This window comes from Felis catus, chromosome C1, assembly GCF_018350175.1.
Source record: "Felis catus isolate Fca126 chromosome C1, F.catus_Fca126_mat1.0, whole genome shotgun sequence".
NCBI classification, from domain to species: Eukaryota; Metazoa; Chordata; class Mammalia; order Carnivora; family Felidae; genus Felis; species Felis catus.
This window is the reverse complement of record NC_058375.1, coordinates 128,440,482-128,467,167: the sequence shown is the minus strand read 5'-3', so window position 1 is coordinate 128,467,167 and position 26,686 is coordinate 128,440,482. Positions and strand designations below refer to the sequence as shown.

The window sequence follows — 26,686 nt, the reverse complement described above, 5'->3', positions numbered from 1 at the left end:
GTAAAATGTATAACTATAAAACTCCTAGAAAACAATATAGGAGAAAATTTAGTTGATCTTAGGTTTAGAGAATTTGTTGTTGTTTTTGATGCAACACCAAAGAATGATCCATGAAAGAAATATTGATAAGTTTGACTTCACTAAGATTAAAACAAAACAAAAAATAACTTCTCTGTGAAAGACACTGTTGAGAGAATGAAAAGGGGGTCATCAACTGGAAGGAAATATTTTCAAAACATATATCTGATAAAGGACTGGTATCCAAAGTACACAAAGAATTTGTAAAGCTCAACCATAAGAAAACAACTCAAAAAATAGACAAAAGATCTGAACAGACACCTCACCAAGGAAGATCTACAGATGGCAACTAAGCATATGAAAAGATGCCAAACATCGTAAGTGATTAAGGAACTGCCAATTAAAACAAGATACCACTATACACCTATTAAAAATGGCTAAAATCCAAAATACTGACAATAGCAAATGCTGGCCAGAATGTGAAGCAGTAGGAATGCTCATTTATTGCTGGTGGCAATACAAAATGATACAGCCACTTTGGAAAACAGTTTGGCAGTTTCTTACAAAATGAAACAATTCTCACTGTAATATGTAGGAAAGTGCCCACTGGTATTTCTCCAAATTAGTTGAAAATGTATGTTCACATAAAAATCTCCAAATGAATGTTTACAGAAGCTTTATTTATAATTGCCAAAACTTGGAAGCAACCAAGATGTCCTCCAACAGGTGAACGGATAACAAATTGTGATATATCCATAGAACAGAATACTGAGGAGGTAATCAAGAGGATGTGACTGCCAGTTGACCATCAGGCTAGATTCAGGCGTTTGGAGGCTCCTCACCCTTTTGCTTGTCCTTGGAATATATGCTCTGTACACAGTGGGAGCTGCTCTAAGTACATGGTCTTAAAGGAGTAAGGTCTTTTGAGAACATGTAGATGGTATATGTGATGGAAACCAATTAAGGCCTCTATATAAACTTTTAAGATTTGGCAATGGGTGCAGATACCTACTCATCCTGCAGCCACCCAAGACAAGCCTTATTAGTAAGTTCTCTTGCTTACTAAACTGCCACCTCCCAATCCGGAGTGGTCTGTCTCTTCCTTCGGTCTCTCCCTGCTCTATGTATACAGGGATAGTTTGTAAACCAACAAATACTATTCAGTGATAAAAAGAACCAAGCTATCAAGCCATGGACATACATGGAGGAATCTTAAATACATATTGCTAAGCAAAAGAAGCCAATAAGAAAAGCTATATACTGTGTCATTCCAACTATATAACACTCTGGAAAAGATAAAACTATGCCATCAGTAAAAAGATCCCTGAATGCCAGCGAACTGGGGAGAGGAGAGGTGGGACCAATAGGTGGTGCACAGATTTTTAGAGCCATGAAACTATCCTATATGATACAGTAATTATGAACACATATCATTATACATTTGTCCAAACCCATAGAATGTACCACACAGTGAATCCTAATTATACTACAGACTATAACAATATGTTGATACTGGCTCACGAATGGTAACAAACACACTACACTGGTGCAAGAAGTGTGTACCATACTGTATGTGTGGAGGGGAGTGAGGAGAAGCTATATGGAAACTGTATTTTCCACTCAATTTTTCTGTAAATCTAAAACTACTCTAAAAAACAAAGTCTCTTAATTTAAAACAAAGAAAAACAACATGGCAAACACAAGCAAACTAAAACTGAAAACATTCTCTGGAATAGTAAGAAAACAATGTCTTTATAGAATCCCACATATGCATTCAAACAATAATCACCCAAATCATCTGCTTAATCTTTTGGGCTTTACAGAGGCAGACAATAAAAGGCAGAAAATCACTCTTCAATGGACTTGCCAACCGCATATGGCATAAATCAGAATGAAGCATCAAAGATGAAATATGCTTATTTGTGAAGTCAAATGAAAAATAAAAATGAAAAAAACAAGAAACAATCATCACATTACTTTGTTCTTGAATAGCAGAGGTAGTCTTTTGAGCCTCTCCCAGCCAGCTGTGGATTCTGAGAAAACAGTAACTGGTGATAATGATTAATTCTAGAGATGAGTGTTTCACTATTTTGTAATATATGCCTTACTGAAAGGCATTTAAATTTGGAAAACTTGGTAACATACCAGTGCTTTAAGACCTTCTGGGGAAAATTAAACAAATACTACTTTGAGCATATTTCTATATACCTAGGTCATGATTTTTCTGTACTACAATTTAAAGTAGAACAATTACAAATAACTTTTAAGCACTAACAGCCTTAACTATTCTTTTTAAAAGTTTTAGTCCATTCCCTCTATAGGTTTGCAATTCTAATTATTGCCGTGCAAGGTAATACGTTTTTCAAATCGATGTCATAGAAAGCATTCTTAGATTAACTTACTGTTATTATTACTACTATAAAAAATCTACCACTAAAATGTTAGAGAATCTTCTTAAACATGAAAGCAAAAGTAAACAAAACCAAGTTTTAAAAACATGAATACCGGGTGCCTGGATTACGCAACCTACTTCGACTCAGGTCATAATCTCACGGTTCGTGAGTTCCAGGCCTGTGTTGGGCTCTGTGCTGACAGCTCAGAGCCTGGAGCCTGCTTCAGATTCTCTCTCTCTCTCTCTCTCTCTCTCTCTCTCTCTCTCTCTCTTTCTCTCTCTCTCTCTCTGCCCCTCTCCCACTTATGCTCTGTCTCTCTCTTTTTCAAAAATAGGTAAGAATTAAAAATTTTTTAAAAACATGATTATGAAAAATGATAATTTTTGCATAATTTCTATCCCAAGTTTGAGAGTCAATTTGAATTTTTATGATTATAAAGAAAGGTTTAGTCTTCTATTACTATAGTGATAAATGTTTTTTTTAAACTTGTTGACACTTTGATAAAATGTGGAAATGCATGCCTTATCCTATGTAGTTGTACTATCAATTACGTAAGAATTCAGAGCTCTGCCTGGTCTATACTCTGAAATGTTCACAATTGAAATTGAAAGCCTCTTAAATTAAACTTCTAAAAACCCAAATCGCCAACCTGGTTATAATTATCCCTTTGTAGGAAATAATATATCTTATAAAATTATGTTGTAAAATACCTAGGTGAAGCAAAGATATAAACACTGAAGGCCTCCTACCTTAACATAGCATTTTTTCCGTCACTTCTGGTGCACCAGACCTGCCGAGTTTGATAACCGATCTCTAAGTCCCAGGGCTTGGCATGGTGATGTGGCTTGTAACTCTGATGTCTAAAGGTTACTCGCTCCTTTGAATCAGAGCTAACATCCAGAACAGTTCTTCCGCTTAAGTTAATTTCTTTAAGATGAGGCAGCCTACATTTACTCCATGGTCCAACTTTAAGGCTAAAAGTATACTCCTCTTCTCCAAGAGGACAGGAAACGGGAGTGTCACAGGCTCTTGACTCAGTCAGATTGGGACACTGAGAACCGCCATAGAGAGGGGGAGCGATGGCTGCCCGGGTTCTGTGTTGCAATCGCTTCTCACATCCCTTGCTACACTCGGACCATTGTGAGAACTCAGATACAACACAATCCCGGGGGCAGGGAATGAGGCAAGCTTGCTCTGTGGGGGGCCGGGGGACAAAGTGTTCACATATTTCATTTCCAGCCACGGTTCTGTTCAACTTCTGAATACAACGCGCAGTCCGGTGCTGTAACCCATGTTGCGCTGTCACACACTCCTCAGGCCGAGGCTCGGCTTGGCCGAGGCTGGAAGGGGCGAGCACACAATGGTGCCAGTCAGAGACCTCCCACTGGAAGAGGTCACTGTGCCAATCACAGACTCGGAAGCAGCTTCTTTCCTTTGGAGGCCTGCTGTTCTCATCACAGTTAGAGACGTGACTCGTCCACCCTTCCAAGTGGAAACACCACAGTGCACGACTCTGGACTCCTCCTGGTCCACAGTCTCCTGCGCACCTTCCCCAGGGGCCTACAGGCACAAAGACAAGGATGTCAATTACTCAGACATTCCACGCGGCCCTCCACACAAAAATGGGTCAGTCTCCACACTTCCCAACACAACCAGTATGAAATTATGAACTTGAGTGGAGGTTTAATTTAGTTGTGAAGAGTGTGGACGCTACATCGGTCTGCCTTTGTTGAAATCCCCTCTCCCTCTCTTACCAGCAATGTAAACTTGGATGAATTACTTCCATTTGTAAGCCTTAGTTTCCTTAACTACATAAGCGAAAGAATAAAAGCACTGACTTGCAGAACTGTTCTGAGGATCAGTGGTACAATGTGGTGCCAAGCAGACAATGCACACGTAATAAATGATTGGTATCATTATAATTGCTACATTCCAAAGCCTATATATCTAACTCAATATTAATACTTTCTAGGTAGACAATGTTTGATCTCAAAGAAAAGCCCTAAACCCAGGATCTTAATAAAGAAGGGTTTCTCATCTTTCTAAGCCTTCAGCTCAATACTGCAGGTGGCTCAGAAGAGAAATACGTTTTTAAAAAATAACTTGCCAAAGTATCCTAAATATATTTTCACTCGCTTAATAGATGTCCCCGCTTTTGGTTTTTGCTTGCAGAGTGAATTGCATGAAAAAGAAAATATCTGATGGGGGAGGATGTAATAAAAGCAGCAACAGCACTATTGAACTGCCCCCACAATCCCTGAAATATACCCCCTTGGATTTTCGACAGGTAATGATTCCAGGTAAAGCTTCCAACATTGGTTAATAATATGCCACTTCTTTTAATTACTGAACACGTTTTCATGAGAAAGAGTCCCACGAAGAAACAAAGAGTGTCCATTGAGGTTTCTCACATTGTTTTGCATCTGATCTGAAGACATACCAGCCAGCCTTATCCAGAAGGCTGATGATACAACTTCATAAGGATGGCAAGTAAGCACATTTTATGTCAGTTGGAAAGAAAATATTTTCCTTTCTTTCACTTTACTTAAATATGTAATATGAATGCAAGAAAATTTTATCAGCTCAATCATGTAACCTTTGCCCCTACACTAGGTTGTGATAATGATAAAGGTAATTCACACCCCGAGAAACAATTTACATAGGTAAGGGAAAGAAGATGCAGTCTTTATGTCTTTCCCCAAATCTGATCAAATACCCCAAATGCCCAAATGCCATTTAACTACTTCATGGACTTTGTTTCCATGTCCACACATTATATTTCTAGGAAGAGTAATGTGTGCATAGTCACATGCATTTAGGAAGAGACATATATATCCTCAGAGAAACAGGTACTTGCATTTGGGGCCAAATGCTGCAGTGAGGATCTATCACTTTAACAGGACATCAGTTTTGGGGTTCTAATGTGCAGTCTTCCCAGTTCTTCCTCACAGCCCTATCTGGTTATGCAGACCTACTATGCCAATGACTTGTCACTTTGTAAGTGAGATTAGCGGAGAAAATATCCTCAGGTCCTTTCAGTGTCCTCATCCTGGAGACTCCTCTTGCTGAAGTGGGCACAGAAGTTTCACTGAAGTAAGTCAGCTTTTACTCACCACAATGCCCTTGACTTTGCTCACACATTTCCTAGGCGTGGTGCCCCAGCTCATGACACAGTAAATGCACATAAAAAATGGAACTCTCGGCTCAGGCCGATTTCATCAACTGCCCTGGATTCTGGTGATTTTTCTCCTAGATCACCCACAATTTTGTACTCTGTAAATCGAGATGTTCATTGCTACATGCAAGTCATTTAAAGGCTTCATGTGTCCAGATGCTCTGGAGCAATCTCAGTTCAAGTATGCCATCCCCTGTCCATCATGGCAGACTGTGCAAATTTTTATTAGTGCCCCCCCAAAAAAAATCACCATGGTTACTCAGTAAAGAAGTACTCCAGGGGCACCTGGGTGGCTCAGTTGGTTAAGCATCCAACACTTGATTTCGACTCGGGTCATGATCTCACTCACGATTAGTGTCAGTGCAGAACCTGCTTGGGATTCTCTCTCACTCCCTCTCTCTCTTCCTCTCCCTCCTTCTCTCTCCCTCTCTCTCTCAAAATAAATAAACTAAAATTAAAAAAAAAAGATATATCCATTTAGCAAATTTTAAAATCTAAAATCAGTCTTGAATAAAATAAAACTGTTATCAGATAAAATTGAAAGATGCTCATTTTTTAAGTACTAGGTTTTTAAATAATGGCTGTCTGCTTACCTTTATTTGTTAATGTAGGAAATACACACAACTTTTCCCTTAGGACTGTGTGTGTGTGTGTGTGTGTGTGTGTGTGTGTAAAGAAAGTAAGACCAGAAAAATCAAACCATTTCTAACCAATTTGAAAAATTTAATACTAAATTTAATTCATCTAGAACACCTTACAAAGTGATCATTATTCTTACTCTTAAACCACTTTACTAACATATTTTCTTATTATTAAAATGTTCCCTTCTTGTTCTAAGTTTTTTGCCTACTTTCAAAACTGTTAAGGTAGCTCTTTTTTGTTATTTGAAATCATTAATATTTTAAACCTTGTACATTACTATTCTTCCCTTAGTTTTCACATTCTCCCATCTACAAAGAAATACACCAAACAGCAAAAAATTTCTTAGATCAATGTAAGACAAAATATACGTATTAAGAAATAATTATTACCATTTGTTAAGGGCTAGCAGTGCTGTCGTAGGCTGGGATGATAGCAGAAGACTGTTACATATTCAAGAATTTTACCAAGTGGTTGCTAAATCTTTCATAATTTGAAATCAACCATGATGTGAGTATTTATACCACAAATCAAGACATTTAAAAACAACAACAACGATAACACAGAACTGCTTTGTCATATACCACAAGCAATTTGCTCAGTGTCTTCCTTCCTTTCTTGTTTCTTACAACAGTCCTCTGACACGGGGCTGGTATGCTCCTTTTATCAACTGGGGAAACTAAGCTCAGAGAAGTTACAGGGTGCATCCAAGGTTATACAGCTAGTAAATGGTAGACTAGAATGGGACTCCAGATCTGTGAGACTCCAAACTTAGGCTCCTGCCCTTCATTTGAAATGAGTTTTTGTTGGTGGTGGTGGTGCTGGTGGTGTTTTTTTTTTCCATATGCATTGGTATGTGTGATCCTAACATCACAAGGCAGATCTGTTTCTTAGCTTAGCTATGATCTCTCCCATCTGGTAGTTAGTATTCCTTTGGATATGAGTACAAGTAATCAAGGTGGTATTTGAGCAATGATTTCCCCCTTCTGGCCCCGGAAATTTAGGATGGCAGGTAAGACAAATGCATGTTGATAAGCATTAGTCAGTACATTTAGGAAGGCGCAGTCAGGGTAGAATAGTTTCTCCTCATGTTAAAAGCAAACTTTGCAGACAACTGAACAACAGGTAAATAACAAGCAAATAAAAAAGTGAATTGCGTATGCTTGGAATAAATGAAAAACAAATTGCAAACAAGACACATAAGATGGAGACAAGACCTCTAAGCAATTGACCTATAACAATTTGCATTTCTCAGGCATAGAGGCAAAATGTGTTCCATGATTTATTCAGTTGTGTTTGCCTATGAACTTTAAACACACACACTCGTGAAAATCACATAGCCCTGAGGGATTTTGCCATTTCAGAAAACATGCACATTTAAGTAAGCTGTGAACTACAGTTTGAGAAATCTTGTATCTTTGTCCAAGTTCAGAAATAGGACATATTAAAGTTTTGAGCAGTTGCCTGTAGAAAATGAATATCACCTTTAAATTTTCTATATATATATATATATATATATATATATATTAGAAAATGTGATTATATTCACAATATATATCTTAGATAATAATCTAAAGAAACATATAGGAAACCCATGCTTGTAAACATCAATCATTTGGTATTCCTTAATTGAAAACAGGCCCCAAGTAATACAAATTAAAAAAAATTTAGAACCAGTAAAGGATTAAAAGTTTAATTAGACATAATGTGCCTTTAAACTAAAACTCATGCTGTGTTACATTTCTCAGAAGATATTTTAATGGTATAACAGGAATAGTAATTCAGTACTTGTTTACCTGGAACAACATTATGCAAAAACAAAATTCACCTGCAATTTACTACCTTTTGTGTATGATAAACATAGTCGTTCTAGAATAAACTGCTAAATCTTTTAAATCACAACAGTTTTAATTATTACATTAACATTTTGGTTTAGAAGGTAAAATCTTTGCACACAAAAGGGTAGTACTGATGGACTCTTGGGTCACATTCACATTTAAGACTCTTGGATTCTTTTTTTTTCCCCTGCCTGAGTTTCTTGCAGAAAGCGCAAATATGCGAATGCTCTAATGTAATACTCCTCCAGAAGCAGAAAAGTGCTGGCACATTTTATTCTCTTAATTAAGTTATCCTTAACTGGATTAGTTTAGATTAATGTATCTCCCAATCTAAATCATCATATTTAGGACAACCTACTGGATGCCTGAGTTTTAGGTGTGGCATTCACTGAGATACCTACAACAAAGGAAAAGGGGAACTCAAGAAGTCAGAGAGAATAAACACATTCCATAGCTTTTGCACACCATTTGCCACCGTTTGAGGCAGCAACCCTGACTTAATACCATTCATGCAATAGGAGGAGATGTTTATTTTATTCTTTTTTTTTTCAACCACTGCTTTTATTACCCTGACATTGCTTTCTTTTTATCTTGGGCAATGGGGTTGAGGAATGACATGAATGTCAATGCAAAGCTTTAATACCTTACTCAAATTATTTGTGGATAATTACTATACCAAAGCATTCATAAACCTCAACATTACCAATGTGATATAAAACAACATTGACTTGTAAGATGCCTCACCTCCCAGAAATAGCTTGAAATTTATGCAGTAGCTTTCATTTCTCAAAAGGCTTTCACATCAACCATGGAGTAATTAAAATAATGTTTCTATTGCATAGTGAACAAATATCTAAGAAATCTCACTTTCTAAAACACATCAAGGAACCCAAGGAATGAGAAAAGAGTGGCATCTGAGCACTCATTCACTAAAATAACAGTTGCTCATTACCTGCTACTTGACAAGTAATATATTAGACTCTGGAAATATAAAAATAAATGAAACATTAAGTATCTCTTACAAAATCTGGGCACTAAATGTAATGCCAATTTGCTCCTGAAGACAACATTCCGTCTCTCCTTCAGGTCTATCTATACTTACTTGGTACACAGTTTAGCAGTCTTAATGTTTTGGTTTTCCAAGCTCATTAGATCTAAAGCAGCAAACCAGAAATTGAGAGGGATATTGGAGGCAGGGGCACTGATGGAAGCTAGAAGGGATGGCCATTCTCAAGTCTACATTTCAGAATCTATCATTTTTTTAAACAATTATTTATTTTTTGAGAGACAGAGACAGACCGTGAGCGGGGGAAGGGCAGAGAGAGAGGGAGACACAAATCCAAAGCAGGCTCCAGGCTCTGAACTGTCAGCACAGAGCCCAATGGGCTTGAACTCATGAACCATGAGATCACGACCTGAGCTGAAGTCAGCCGCTTAACCAACAGAGCCACCCAGATGCCTCCTGAATCCGTCATGTTAATTAATAACTTCTACTAGCAGAGGATGCTTAAAGCCATACAGCACCGCCTAAACTAACAGAGAAAATTTGTTCATTATAGATATCCATTACTGAGTTATATATCAGATATCAATAGAAACACAATGTAGAAAATGTAAAAACATGGAAAATTGTTTTCAATGAGAAAAAATTTAAACCATAATGCATTTTAGTTAAAAATTCTATTATGCTTTTCACAGGAACCAAAAAAATCCTTTATTAATACTAAAGCTATTTTCAAAACACACCAGTGGTCTGAAGGCTATGTGTGCTACAGTATTCCAGTATTTCTCATTAGAGATTTTAACAGCAATGGTTCAGAGCTGTAACTTCATTTTCATAGGTATAAAGATTTCCTTTTGGAGACAGTTTGATTCCATGCAAGGCCACCTTGATTACATTAACATTACATAACATTACATTACATTCCTTGATTCCATGCAAGGCCACCACAGAGCATTTGGACTGAATTTTTATACTTGCAGAAAGCGCAAGCACTGTTGCTAACATCCCAGGCTCTTTCTGTATGATTGTGCTTTTGTTTGACACCTAACAGCACGTTTTAAGCCCATTTCATCTTTGTGGACAGATGCCTCTGACTGAAAAGCAAAGTGCCTCCATTACTTATCATTTATGATTACAAATTATTAGTTGCCAGTGGCTAGAACATCCATTAAAAGTAGCTTGACAGCAAGGCAGATTAGAAATATATCTGAACGACTCATCAGCTAATGCAAACACCACAGAGACAGAAAACCACCTTTTAAAAATTGTTTATCAATATTTCTGGTCTGAATTCTACTTTCTAAAAATTCTGAAGCTAAAAGGAAATCTCAAGCCTCATATTCTTCACTACATTCTGACACAAAGTGGGTCTTTTCAGATCACTAAAACCTGCAGCCTGCTAACTGCCTCAAATATGGGAATGGAAAGGTAATGTGACAGCCCACAGTTTTTGGAGGAGGAAACAAAGCCCAGAAAAATTCAATGAGTTGCCCAAGGTCACAAAGTCATTTGGAGCAGAAATGGGATGGAAAATTCCATTCCAGACACCCAGTCCAGTGATCTTTACACTATATTATGCTGGCTTCCATTGTAACATCCTAAGACTGCAAGGGAGGAATAAGGACTCTGTAAATGGTTGTAATCCAAGATGTGGGGGGGGGGGGGGCGCGGTGAAAGGAGGAAAAACATAAAAAACAAGTGAAAATTACATAAAATCACATACAGCACAAGCAACAAAGTGCCTGTTGATGCTGAGAGTTTTCATTCTCCTGCACCGGCAACTGGAGCCGTACTCAGGGACCTTTCACAATTTATTATGTGAAATGGGATCCTTCCTGCCTTTGAATGCTTGAGAACACCGACTCAGCTATGTTCAAGAACATAAAGAACCAGCAAGTTTCAGGGGATTAGCACACAAACGAAGCCTCAAGCACCAGTAAGAAATTACGCATCCCTAGAATAACTATAGCAAATAATAGTAACAGTTTTCTCAACACCTACCATCTTCCTAATACCATCTTTACATTGTTGATATTGTTCTTCTTTGCTATATGAGACCATCAGAGCATGAGGTCAAAGAACATGCTCAAAGTAAACACCCCAGAAGCCCTGCTGCTGGACTCTCTGTTCTATCCACCTCATGCCTTTTCCACAACAACTGCAGTTTAACTACTTTTAGTAGCCATATCTCTTGAGCAAATGAAGCCTTGCAATGCCCATTAGATAAACTATATTTAGAAGAGGGATCTGTTTTACGTGCAGCTGGTGTGAGGGGCTCAGGGCACAGCCACTCCTCTCCTGACTAAAGGACTCTGCGCCTGCCTTGGTCTCAGCTCAATGGCCTGGCTCGGGTGATGGCCCTGGAACTCCTGGGGCTCTGCTACCTGTCAACGGATATTTATGGGGTGTTCTCATCCCATAAATATGGCTCCAGTCAACTTTGACTTTACTTACAATAAATGCTTCCGCTAAGCCCTCTAGATTCCCTAGAGAAGCAGAAGAAAATCATTTACTCAGCTGTTTTGTATCCGTTGTGTGAAAAAGGTAATGAAGAGTAAGCCAGAAATGGAGTGAAGCTGAATCCCACACAGTGTTCTTCTGAAGGACTTTCTCCCTTAGCTTATGGGCCACTCAGGCAGTGACTCAACTTCAGGAGGGCCAGAAATTTGTTTGCTTTATACTTCAAAGAAGCAAACTGGAACAGGTGCTTGGGAGGCTGAAATGTTTAAGCTGTACTCCTTCTCCTTCGGAAAAAAAAAAGAATAAAGTGCTATTTCCACAGTGAATAATCAATACATGTTGGGATTGATAAAGGAGGCCTATTTTGTGGCTGGTTGTCCTAGACGTTCACTGGAAAAGCAGCAATGTTGAGACTATGTACATAGGCTTTAAAAATACATGAAGCAAAAGGACAGGGTGGCATCCATTTTATTTATCATTAAGCAACTCAAGGATTAATTTCACCTAGGCTAAAAATTGCACTGGAGCATACTTGAGATAATATTTTTTTTTCATAATTTCAATTCTCTAACAGTTACATGGAGTATATCTACTTTTCAATATATCTTTTCTCTAGTAGCAGATAGTCATGATGAACAAGTGAGAGAGAACAAAACATAAGCTACATTTTGGTGGATAAAACATCTAGTTCACCCAATTTTTTTCTTCCCAAAGGAATAATTATTTCAGGTTTGAAACAGCAATTTTAACACTATTTGAGACTCTTGTCATCCGAAAAATAACTTCCAAGTTACTGATTTGAAAAAATATCTGAGAAACAGCAGTACCATGGCATAATCACAATATTATTTTCTATCTAGAAACACTAGAAATACCTATGTGTCCTATATAGTCTAATGAGCATCCTAAGGATTCTTTCACAAAGATCAAATCCAATCAATCACGCATCAGTTTTACTTCCTAAACATCAATCCAATTTGTTCATATTTCTTCATTCCCACTGTACCACCCTCTTCCAAACCACCATTTTCTCTTGTATGAACAAAAGGAGTAACCTCTTGTCTGGCCTTCTTCCATGTACTGCCCCACCCCACTGCACCCATGATGTCAATTCTTTCTCCATATCACAGACACATATCATTTAATAATTCAAATCTGTACCACTTTGGGTGCAGCTTGTCATCTATATGGCATTTCCATGCTTAAAGCTTATCAGTTGCTTCCCATTCCTCTAAAAAACAAATTAACATGACATATAAGTTCCTACCTGATCTGGCCCCTTTCCACCTCTTTAGGATCCTGATAACCTGGCCACCCAGGTTCACTCACTGCTCTGCCATCATGGTGGTCATCTTTCAGTTCCTCCAATGCTCCAAGTCCCCTCCCGTACCTGGGGACTACATGTAGCTACAATTGTACATGTGGCTACAATTCCTAAAGCCAAATCACATGTTCCACCCCCACTCTTCATATCTTAAGTCACTTTCTTAGAGAATGCTTGCCCTGCTCTGGCATGACCTTACTCTTCCACAAAGCACGCACCACCCGTGTAATTACAAATCCGACTGTGTAATTTAATCCTTGTCTCTCCCACTGGATTCTAAACTCCATGATGGCAGAAACATGTCAGTCCTGCTCACCACTCTATTCCCAGCGCTAACCTAGTGCTTGGCATATGGTTAGCCTCCCACCCATTACTAAAGCTGGAGCAAACAGCACTGTAGGAAGCAGAATCATATCTAAATATAACTAGGAGTAATGTCAGTACCACAAACTCATCACACAAATGAATTGATGGTTTTACCTAAATGAGAGGGGGCGGAAAAAAGGTCCATTCTGTGTTTCCTTAGCATATGTTTAAGGGAAGCAATCTCCAACATGATGTGCAACATGATTCTTAAATACTTGTCTATCCCAACTGTATTTGTAATGCCTATTGTTCTTTGTTGCAACTCTGCAACTCTCTGGGCCCCTCTGTCCAGACTCCACAAAGCCCCTGCACTGAGGAACGGGGTACCCAGTCTTCTCATGGTTAGCATTCTAATTTTAACATTAATAAATACAAAGTCTACAGAAATACCTTTGACCTTGGACATAGGTCTAATTCAAATATTCTAATTGATCCAGGAAGTTGGCTGAACAAGTAAAATAATATTATCTTTTTTTTTCCTCAGAGGATTAAATCTTTTTTTCTCAGAAAATTACATATTGGATCTTATCATCCCTGCCTACTAACAAAACTAAAAAGTGGCCAGGGATGAAATTATCACGGTGGTTATAGCTCCAGTAGAATCACAGCAGCAGCAGTCCTACAGATACTGTGGGAAGACAGTGTGCTCAACGCTTTGTAACAATCATGTCACTCAGTCCTCAAAGCAGCCTCACAAAGTAGGCTAATTTTCAGAACTCCCAGCTGCCTTAAATTTCCAATTTCAGGAAAATTGGCAGAAGAAATGAAAAGAGAGTGAATGTAGTCTCTTCAGAGTTTGTTGATATAATTACACTCCCAGATGCCCAGGGAAAGGCCTAAGAAGGGAAGGGTCTGGGAAAGTGCACTTACAGACTGTTAATTTGGACCACTCCTCTGCCTGAGGAAGGGAAGCACCAGAAGCAGAAGGAAACCCTAGAAACCTGCCAGGATGCATGTCCCTGGCTAGACCCTGAAGGATTCTGTGTAAAATGTCTTCCTGCTCAAACCCTCATGCAACTTTGAGAAGCATTGTTATTCCAAAGGGTGGAGTTTGGGTCGGAGACCAAGTCTTTGTGTGGGATTGGGGGATGGGAGAAACATGTTTCAGAAGTATATTTCATTTACAGAAACACAGATTTTAATTAGAAGGTGATGGAAAAAAAAATTTTTTTTGAGACACTTTTGAGAATGAACACAGCCCAACTTGATTCTGGCTTTTGTGTTACCAGAAGTCTGGTCCGTTAAGAAGGTTATGTTAGATGTTTCTGAGGGAGGTATGCCCTTCCCCTGACAAATAACTCCTAGCTTGAAAATAAAAAACTTCCTCCCTGCCCCTTTCTCGTGTCTGGAGTAAAACTGATAAGAGCAGAGATGTTAGTGTTAGTAACAGAGACAAGGAGATCATGTAGCTTGCTTTCCCAGAAAGGAAATGGCAGCCTGGGCTGTCCAGGCAGAGAAGGCTAAGACCACTGAGCACCTCCCACAGATCCACAGGCTCAGCACAGTGGGAAGGTAGCACAAAGGAGGAAACACAGCATAGAATTCTAGAGTCAGCCAGCCTATCAGGAATAAGGGCCTTCTAAGTGGGGACCAGTATAAATGGATGGCTAGGAAACTGGGGTCCAAAGGAAAAAATGGGGGACCCATTTGGTGGTATGACAAGCTCAAAATAAATAACCAAAGTTAGCTGACAAAATTACTTCTTGCACACCTGAAGTTTTAGCTGAGGTAAGTACCCACTACAATAGTCACCACCACATATAATAATTACAGGGAATCAGAGAAGCAATAATAAACACATACCCCACCAGCCCATGAACTGACAGCACCATAGGATATTCAGGCCCTTGGCTCAATAACATACTGAGAAAATCTATCCTCATTACCCTTTCGTAGCTGGGTGAGCACGAGGCAGTGGCCTGAAGCCTGTGTCAACTCTTTTTAGCCTCCTCCTCCCCTGCATGACTGGAATTTCCCAGAGTGCTTTGAGCAAATTCAATTTACAATGAAAGTGAACTGTGGAAATGTCATCTGAGTTATGGGAGTAGTTTACATTTACACCACGAAAATAATAATTATTGTAAAGTAGCATTTATTATTTGATAGGCTTAATGTTAGTACACAGATGGTTGAAAAAAATGCCAAATTTTAACAACTTCTGGGGATAAGGTAGTAATGGGCTGCCTCCTGGCCTTTCCTTTAGTAACCACTTCATCTGATTCCTGCTGAAGAAAACATATTATCATTCAAGAAATCCCAAAATGTTTTCAGTGGAACAGCTGCATCTTTTAAGATCAGTACAGAGAGAAGAGCATTGTTATTAAATAAATCTGTGAACAATGCAGAGTTAAAAAAAAAATTCAAGTTTTCTCTTTTTAGGAGTCCTCAAAGCTATCTAAATATACATCGTGAATCCCAAAGAATGTATCCCTAGGGTGCAACACTTCATAAACTTCTTTCCCTATGTCAGTTTTTTCCTGGAGGAAAAAAATAAACATATTTTGCATGTGTGATGCTTTTCCCTTGCTAGATGAGGTGATGGACCCTAGTTTTTAACCTTAATGATCTTAATTAATATGAAATAAAATCATAATTTTAACTTTAGGATCCACACCATAAGGTGAAGTTAAAAATGCAACTTTCAATCCACAGCCTGGCATTCACATCCTTGCAAAACAAAACACACAAAACCACAAAGTAAAGAACACACCAGAATAAATCTAAGATCTGCCACCTGTTCACAAAGAACAAGACAGATAGAAAACACACAGCAGAGATCCACCTATCTGTTAGGTGTTAGCTGAGCAATTTCAAAGACCTAAGACACTAGATCAAAGTGCATGGAAGAGGGACAAGGCTTAATGTTGTGAAGGCACGAACTGTTTAAAGCAATCACTGAGCGTGCCACTAATTTGCAGCCCAATAAAAAAGTCCTGCATATGCTACACGTCTCTAATTGTTAGATTTTCGATGTCATTTCAAACATAGTTTGTACTGTGCTAGATTTTACTTCAGGATATGACAAGATGTACTTTACTGGCCACACAGTGAATCATAGGATAATTATAGTAATGTAATCAGATTCTAAGTTTAGAACACAGCTTTATTGACTCTGTATTCCATGCAAGAACACTACATGAACTTGATATTCTGTAGCACGCAATCAAAAGAATTGATTTATATATACATAAATATATATGTATGTATATATAAATCAATTGTAGTACATATTATATTAAGGATATAGCATATATTTACATAACTACATTTATATTGTATTATACATTGTATTAAATATATAGTACACATAATACTAATTTATATTGTGTAACAAGTATTTAAGCCAATTCTATTTCCTATGCATGATATACATTATATATTTCTGTATGTATTTATTATGTAGTATATATAAATGTATATGTAATATAACAGATTATATTATATAATCATATTAGATATAATATGTATGCATGAGTTTGTGTGTAAGGCTGTAAACACATATACACATACATACACATATATGCATGTTGCCTGTTGATTCTGTTAACCTCTTATGATATTTCATTAGTTCCAATCTATACCCAGCACTAGAATGCTTTGCCCAATGACAGAAGGTACTGCTTATCAGCATCCCCATCCCTGTCCCACCACCAATAAACTCAAGGAGTCTTTTTCTGCTCCTCTTCCTTCTTATCCAAACAAACGGGTAACTATTCCCCTTGGTTAAAAGACTGTGCTTCTGGGTACTAATAAACATGCATACATACATACATACATAAACATCAGGGTACTAATATCCAATACTTAAGGAACGTCAGTTCTTTCTCCACACAGAGACCACACAGAAACTGATGATGCACAAAAAGATATTTCTGAATCGTGCAAACAATTATTAATTTACATTCACTGTCAACCTACCCTCTATTATATTTCTCTTCTCCCAAAATCAATATGTAATTCATGGTCTAGAGATGGAGATTTAATGTGGACCATAACATTGTACTCCCTGGGCTCTTACTGTAACAAGCTATTAGAACTCTTTATCCCCCTTGTGATTTCAGAGAATTAGTCTGAGCACCTCATAATTCCTATCCTGATGAAACACATTATCAAAAGCCTATGCCACTTTGAAGTAATTGGAAGTCCACACTTCCTAATCTACATTAAGATTTACTTGAGGTGTTTTTTTTTTCTCTATTTCAAGACAAATGTAGTCTCAGCATGAATCTCTCTCCTTTGCTTTTTTCCAGTTGACCACATGAGCCATGGGATATGTCAGACAACCCATCTACTGGGTTCCAGAAGAGATAATGCTACTTCTTTGCTCACTGAGGAGAAAGGAAGGATCAAAATTAGCTTTCATACTCAGCTGGGCGGGGGGAGTTTGGGGACCCCCACAGCTCTCCTGTCTGCCTTTCCATTAGAATACATTTGCAGGAAGGAGCGCCTGGGTGGCTCAGTGGGTTAAGCGTCCCACTTGGGCTCAGGTCATGATCTCACAGTTTGTGAGTCTGAGCCCTGCTTTGGGCTCTGTGCTGACAACTCAGAGCCTGGAGCCTGTTTCAAATTCTGTATCTCCCTCTCTCTCTGCCCCTCCCCTGCTTGTGGGTGCACTCTCACTCTCTCAAATAAATAATCATTAAAAGAATACATTTGTAAGCATTGTCTAGCCTCTGTAATTCTCACTGAAGAATCCCTTCTGGGAGTGAAACAGCACCACTCCTCTCTGACCTGCTTCTTTCTTTTGACAACTGTAGTAAGCAACAGGGGCAGAGTGTCACCCACAGTGCTGCCAGACCTTTAGTTCTACCCTGGGGGTGACTACAGATGTGAACAATTTGGCAGTGTTCTGGGAGCCTTACCTGAGTAGACTAAGGAGCAGGGGGCAATGACAGCTACCTCTAACCAAAAAATCAACATCTTACCTGACCATCTGGTCTTAGTAAATGGAGAGAAACACCCCACAGTGGGCAAGACTCTGCACACAGTGTCTGACAAACTACTCTTAAATGCTTATGTTCATTGATTCTTCCAAACACTTAAAGCAAAGAGTCAATGACAGTAACTTCTTTAAAACAGGAGAAAGTAGGCTTATAGAAAATGTTTTGGAGCTATACAGACTTGAGTCCAAATCTTGATCTTGCCATGGAGCACTCTGTAACATTCAGCAGCACTTTTTGCCTTGATTTTCAATCATTTCAACCTATAGGCTGGTAAGAACAGATATGATACATGAAAAGCTCTTGACTCAGTGCCTGACACACAATGGGCACGTAATAGATAACAGGTCCAGGGGCACCTGGGTGGCTCAGTCGGTTAAGCGTCCAACTCTCAGTTTGGGCTCAGGTCATGATCTCACGGTTTCATGAGTTCGAGCCCTGCATCAGGCTCTGCACTGACAGTGTGGAGCCTGCTTGGGATTCTCTCTCTCTCTCTCTCTCTCTCTGCCATGCCCTGCTCATGCTGTCTCTGTCTCTATCAAAATAAATAAGTAAATAAATAAATAAACTTTAAAAAAAATATTAAATAAATAAATAAATAAGTAACAGGTACATGTGGGAGATACTGTCTGTTATTAGGCTCTTGGTCTACATAAGCATCAATCTCAAATTTGGCATTTGACATCTGGGGCCAGATAATTCTTTGCTACAAAGGGCCATCTTTGCCTTACACCCTTGAAGTGGTAGCAGCACCCCTTCACCCCAGTTTCCAGGCATTGCCAAATATATGCCCCGGGAGGTAAAGTTGCCACTGGTGAGAACCACTGGTCTACACCATATCATTTATTTTATTTATTTATTTATTTATTTATTTTTAATATATGAAATTTATTGTCAAATTGGTTTCCATACAACAGCCAGTGCTCATCCCAAAAGATGCCCTCTTCAATGCCCATCACCTACCCTCTCCTCCCTCCCACCCCCGATCAACCCTCAGTTTGTTCTGTTAAGAGTCTCTTAACACAAATCCGGGAGGTGGGTGACTCGCCCATTCTACAAAGCAGCTCCATTACCCATCCAGAATCCCAGCAGGAACAATGGGGAGATTCAGAACAGTGAGCCAAAAGCCTAAACTCTGCTTGTGCTCCCCATCTTTTTGTTAGTTTTTTTTTTTTTATTTATTTTGAGAGGTGGGGGAGAAGCGGGGGCGGGGGTGGGGAGACAATCCCAAGCAGGCTCCACACTGTCAGTGCAGAGCCTGATGTTGGGCTCAATCCCATGAACCATGATGAGATCATCACTTGAGCTGAAATCAGGAGTCAGACACTCACCTGACTAAGCCACCTAGGCACCCCTATGCTCTCCATATTTAAAATGTGATTTTAAAGAAGAATAATAAAAGTCCATTGATACTATTCAGCATTCTGTGTTCCACCTCTGGCTTCCTAAAGCAATGTTTATACGACTTCATGATTTATCTTTCCCCCATTTTTCCTAATCTTCAATATATGAATTTTTCAAGCCATCCTTCCCCATATATTTCAGTGCTACTTTATTAAGGTTCACCTTACGTTCCTCATCCTGTACTCTGGAAATAACCTGGACTTTGGAATCACAGTCAGGATTTGAACTGTGGCTCCTCCATTTTCTAGCTATGTGACCACAGGCACACAACTTAACCTACCTTTATGTCCTACAGAAAAGCAAACTGGATTTTGTCGACTTCACACTTGTATCAACAGCTAGCCCTCCAGTGCAGCTTGCCATGCAGGGCAAAGCTAAAAGGTACAAAATTGCCATTGTGAAGTGAAACCAAGCCCTCAACCCTTTTGTGCCAGCCATCACTACAGGTGGGATGATTCCTTCCCCTGCATTGAATGTACTCTGCCTGTTCACACCTCAAAAACAAAATCTTATTTCCCCCCACAGAAACACAAGTTTAAAATAACCAAACTTCCTCAACAAATTGAATACCCCAACTGCCCCAGCTAGTCTTAAGGCTAAGAAATTTGTCGGGCCATGGGCTTTGCAGTGCTTGTTAGCGGCCAAAGGCAGGAGACGAGGCTCTTTTCCCAGGAAAGGGGACAGGGTCATCCACAGCATGGATTGTCCATCAGAGGGCAGTAAAGACCTGCTGTCCAGCACAGACAAATGATTCCTTGTCATCCAGTAGGATTGAACATGACCATTTAGCTTTCAACCCCTTGCTGTAGTGATTTTGAATGAGGAGGTTTTAATAAAATGCCTAAAAATCTCATAGAGAAAATGCCAAATATTTCAATCACTTTCTACTCTTAGAACATCAAAAATCATGAAACATTTGAGGACATTTTTAAGCACACAGACCCTTAAATTCCAAACTTAGTGATAATGACATGACCATCTTGAGCCCACACTGCAGAGTGAAATGAAACACTATGGGGTCAGGGTTCCATCTTGTGTTAAAAGTTTTACAATGTTAAAAAAATCCAACTGATTCACCACAGGAAGAGACCAACAAAACATCTTTTATTTTATTAAGCATTAAATAAGATGAAATTCTTAACATATAAATGAGAACATTGGGATTATCCTTCTCATAGATGATATGACCAACACCAATTTGGCTTTATACATCATCCTTTATTTAAAACGTCCTCCTTAACATCCTTAAAGTTATTCTTAATGTCCTCTGAATAACCTTTTCTATACTCTCTATAAGACATGCATTTTCTAATATAAACTACACTGTTTATACCACCTTGTCACACAATTGGAAACGTGTGATAAAGCAATCTTAAGATATACAACTTGTTAGTGCAGAAAGTACTCTGGTCACATAAATCCATATTTATCTTCTTGAGAGATGTAGACAGGAGGGAATAAAGGAAAACCGTAACCCACCACCCACCCTACCCCCCACCAACCTGGGTTAAGACTTGCTGGAAAATAAAAATAAGACCTTTTCTCAGACAAACAAGTGTGAAAAATGAAAACAGCAGATTATATCCACATGGAAAAATAAACTGGATTCCTAAAGGCCTGTCCCTTTAGAACAAAAGAACAATATCACAATATGCTATATACATATATATTCCATTCAGAAAGATGAGCTCCGCCTTCATACAGCTCTTCATTAGCCCAGGTAAAAGACTCTAGTACTCATTTAAATTTAGATCATTTTAATATATAAATATAAAATAGTCAAGTTGAAATAGTACTCCCTGATATAAAATATCAATTCAGTATTAACTACAAATAATATTATACTACTATTTATAGTACTTACATATATAAACAATTCAATTCAGCATTAAGTGACCGCTATGTAGAAAACGTAAACATCAGAATTATAAGAGGACTTTCAGAAATTAATGTCTAAATTTAAATCTGCGCTCAGATTGCTTAGAATCTCCTAGGAAAAGAAGACTTAGCTAAAATTATGTCAGTGAAAAGAATGATTAGTAGTTACTCCAATAAATGCACAAAGGCTTTACAAACACTGAGTCAGAAAAATTATCCACTCAGAAAACTGGATGTTTCATGGACGGCAGAGTATTATAATGACACATGACACTTTCTTCTCAGGGAAGGAAGAGAAAATGGGAATGATGTGAGCAATTTTTGAGGAATTCATACCAAATGGTCTTGATTTTCTCAATCAAATGGGAGGGAAGTGACAAACTATCAGTTATAAAACAAGTCACAGGGGATGAAAAATACAGCATATAGAATGTAGTCAATAAGACTGCAACAGTTTTGTATGGTGACAGATGGTAATTACACTTAGCATGGTGAGCATTTCATAATGTATATAATTGTTGAATCACGACGCTGTACACCTGAAACTAATATGATATGTCAACTATACTTCAGTTTAAAAAAAAGAAGCAAAGGAGTCTGGGTAGGAGAAGCAACCTGACATTTACTGATCACATGCTTTCTGCCAGCCACTGTGCTGAATGCTTGAAGTACTCAGAGACCATACTGTGTGCCATCTTCCTTGCTCTTGTGAACAAAGAGAAACATTGGCTCATGCTGCGTATCATTAGAAGCCATCACTTTTATATAAGGATCTAAACTAAGGGTTTGACACAATATCCCATAGCTGTTGATGCCAAAATATGTTATGATCCCATGAGAGTTGCAGATGGAGCTGGTATTTCAATTAAATAGTTGTTTAATACAAAGAAAAAGAAAGCCCTAAAATAATGAAAGGGAAACAGAGAGAGGAAGTTTCAGCCCAGCCACTGTGAGGCAGGGAGACAGACAAAGAATCCAGTAGGGATGAATAACTGTCCCTCTAAATCTGCTGTCTGGTATTACACTATGCAAATATTTAAAGGTTACCTTGCATCTGTGATAGAGATACCCTTTCAGTGATATTCTCCTGCTTTCCTAAGTCCCTCTGGGGAAGGAATGCACACACCATTCTGATTAAATACGTACAGAATGATGTTCTATAGACACTACACAGAAGTTAGAAGTATTTCAAAATAGCCCTATTTAAACAAAAGTCTACTTGTGACAGGTATGTCTTTTTGTGTCTTTCAAAATCATACTGAGAAAGTTGTAACAGTTCCTTCAAGTATACTGAAAGTGAGCAATCACTCTTTGGCAATATTGGTAATAATAATATATCTTCATCCTTCATAGTTATTCATAAGTTTGATAGTGTAACTGAGAAGGAAAAATGAGTATTTCTCTGAAAAAAATTGTGAATATTATATTTGCCATGTAGGTGACATAAAAAAAAGATGTAACAAGAAGATTATGTGTGCTGACATTTCATTAAAAGCTCTGTGGACATTTGTATATGGCTATTAAGCAGAAAAACCAGGAAATGAAGATTATCTTTCAAAAAAGGAAATCATAAGGTAGTTCTACTGAACATTTTGAATTGAATGGTATTTCATGTGGATTTGTGAAAATAACTAAAAGTTGTGGCATTTGTAATAATGCCTTAAAAATACTTACAATTCCGTACGAAAAGCTCTGAATCATTTAATCATTTTTTAAAGCATCTAGTCATTCATTTTAAGCGTTTGCACATTTTGAATATGTGGAAGCACATTTTATGTACTCTAGAGTACTGCTGATGTAGTAGGTAGTATATCATCAAACTACTGCTGCAGCAATTCTAAGGTCAAAGCTATTGCTTTTGGGTTTGATACATTTTACACATGATTTATGGATTAATTTTATGGAAAATATGTAAGCTATATGTCCCAAAAAGCATTTTATGGCATTGTAACAATAAAACATTATAGTTATGGGATGCCCTTCATCTAGTCATATCAAAGCCCTTTCCTGACATTAGTTAATCCTTGTAAATACCCCCTCAGAGGCAAGAAAGTATTACTTGCACTACCTTTTTTTAGAACACAGAGAGCACTGGGGATTTTCACAAGTCTACCTGAATTTAGAAATACTACAAATCATCAATGCATTTACTCATTTATTCCATCTATGATGAGCCCTACAAATCATGTTAAGACCTGGGGATAGAATGGGCCAAAAAAACAGGAGCACCATCCACGGCCCCTTTCTTGGAACTTCTTGTGAAATGTGTGAAATGCTTTAATTCATGGGGATCAAAACCAAACGATAAAGTAATACTTCTCTTCTCTAAAAGCTCGCACTAATAATCTAGGAACATACCTCTCTACAGTATTTGCTAGCAGCAAAAAGCTAAGCTTCCAAGCAGCAAAAATGTGTCACCAAAACGCCACAAAACGCTCTGAGAATTACTTTCCACACCTCCCTGACAGAGATTGGTTAACTGGTTTCCAAGCCAGTGAGTCAAAGTAAAATTAGAAAAGAGTGGGGTACAGTTAAATGGCAGTAAGAAGCAGGCACTTCAACAACAAATATAACACAGACAGCTTAATGATAAAAAAAGACCCACACATATCCCCACAAAAGGCCAAAAGTAGAGCTCAAAGTTCACACAGTCAGAGGCTTACCATTGTCAGGGGCTGACAGTCCTGGAGTGCATTCTTTCTTGATGATGTTACTGATGACATTTGTAAGAAAGAGCACCACATTTTCAACCCTCTCTGTATCCAAACTCCACAATATGACTTCTCAGAACTTCCATCAAGACGTGGAGTCTAGTTCTTCATCTGAAACTAGGTTAGCCTCATGACTTACTTTGGCCAAAACAGTGTGCTGAGAGTGACTGCACCAGTTCTGAAAGGTCTGGAGAAGACTTGTGTACTGCTGCTTCCTGTGTACTCCCTCTGCTGCCATGTGAACTAAACTCGGGAGAGCCTGCTGGAGGATGTGACCCCACATGCAACAGAAATGAATCACAGCAGCTATGACCATCTCAGATCAGCCAGCTTCTGGCAGACCTTCTAACTGACTAGAGATACAAGGGCAAGATATAATCTGCTAATCCCAGATTAGCAGGACCCACCTAGCCCACCTGTAGACACATATACAATAATAAAATTAGGTATTATTCTGGATAAGCCTAACCTAAGACTTGAGATCACTATTATGAAGAGCTCCAAAGGAATCGTCCCAACACCCACATGTATGTACAAATATGTTTTCCTAAGCCTTTCAGCAACCTGCAAAATCTCCTTTCTCTATGTATCCTACATATCCTTCTATAGAGGATTTACCATGGTCTGTATACAATATAAACATTTTTGTATTTGTGTTTTTACCACCAATCTTTCTCTACACCCGTACACTTATGTACTCATGCATGTTCACACACACGCACACAATTACCATGATACACTAAAGCTGCGTCTCCTATACCAACATGTGTCCATGGGGTGCAACAGTCTTACACAGAGTACAAAAATTGGACCAATATGACTTAAGGTACAACCATTTTTACCTTAGCTGTTATAATCTTTCAACCAGCAACAGGCTACCTCAAAGTTATGATAAATCAATGTTTCTAAAGCTGTGCTCCATGGAACACTAGACCTATGAGATGTCCTATATAAATAGGCTACGATGATCAAATAACTTCAGGAATCACAACATGGTGATACTCCTCCTGTCTTGTAGACTGGCAATGCACATTAGCATATTAAGGCCTCTGAAAAATCCCACAACAACCTGATCCAATACTGATCAACATTTTGAAAGACCTCTTGGTTCATACAACAGAAGTCTCCTCAACTGAGCACTGACTCAAGGAAGAGTCCTCTAAGGAGATTGTAAATCTCAGAAGATTCTACTTTTATAGTCATAGTAGCCAAGGAAAATTAATTCTGTCTCATTTTGACTTTTTGCACTATCCTTAAGAGATACAGATTATGCATTATTATGACAAATATGTTTCCATATCTTTGAACATCTTAAAAATAGAATATTAGTTCCCAGTGATTTTTTAAAATGAAGAAAATGGAAATAATCTAAATGTACAGCTACAGTAAGAGTCAGATTTATCCACAAGATGGGATACCTTTTAGCCATTAAAACCATGCCTTTAAAAAAACCTGGAAAATGTTTATAATATTATTCTAAGTGACAAAACAGAAAATATTTTAGATTGTGCTATTTTAGTTATATAAAAGGTACACAGGAATGAAAGAAACTGAAATATTGACAATGATTTTCTTTGGTTGATGGGATATGGAAAATGTATATCTTCATCAGTATATTTTTATATAATTTCTAATATAACCTAATATAAAACAAACAAAAAGTTAATTCTAGGTCCTCATAAAGAACCAAAGCATCATTTACCTGCCCAGCTTCAACCTATTTTTCAGGTCTGAGCTTAGTCTCCTCTAGGAGACCATCCAGAGCCCTATAGCTACATTAGATTCCCTTCTTGAGAATGTCCACAGGATGCTCTGCTCTTTACTATCATAGCACTTAAAACTGAACATTCCATTTTCTTATTTACTTGTTCATACTTTCAAACTATAAACCCTCTCTGCTTAGTTCATCACTGCAATCCCAGTGCCTCGCACAGTGACTGGAACCTGGTACCTGTTACATAAACATTACTGAATAACTGAAAGGTTGAATGGTTTCTCATTTCCTAAAAGTGTTGCATAAAGTGTGGCACAGAGAACGTAATATCTGCAGATATTAATTAAACTTCCCCCTTAAATAATGATATCTTTCATTAAGGCAAATGATTTTTTGATAAATTATCAGTAATTTAAACTTCCCATGAAATTTTACCTACAAACTCTTTCTTCCATACCCAGTTTAAAGGATAACAGAGATCCCTGTAATTTGGTATATAATTTTATTTGCAGGACTGTTTAAGCACTATAAGGTTACATATGCTCCTATTCGAGGCTCTCAATTTGACTTAGGTAGGAGTATGCTCCTCTAAGTGTATGAATCCAAACCAATAAATTGTCTCAACATCAAACTTTTACCTATGTCCAAAAACAACCACCTTAATAATGGAAACTGTTTTAATTCCAGAAGTGAAATTCTATTCACTTATCCTCAAAATTTCATGACATGGTTCATTTGGGGAGATATATACCTATATAATAACAGGAATAATAATATGATTAGCTTACATTTACTGAATGCTTACTATGTGCTGGGCATAATG

At 38.1% G+C, this 26,686-nt stretch overlaps 1 protein-coding gene across 8 annotated transcripts in view; it reads right to left on the bottom strand.

Moving 5' to 3' along the window:
* Positions 1 to 26,686, bottom strand: part of THSD7B (thrombospondin type 1 domain containing 7B) — a 1,583,202-nt gene that overhangs the window by 578,384 nt on the left and 978,132 nt on the right. For all 8 annotated transcript variants that reach the window (XM_045033714.1, XM_045033716.1, XM_045033715.1 and 5 more), the window contains one exon: positions 3,161 to 3,971. In XM_045033714.1, coding sequence (XP_044889649.1) covers positions 3,161 to 3,971 — 811 coding nt within the window. The remainder of the gene's footprint in view (positions 1 to 3,160; positions 3,972 to 26,686) is intronic.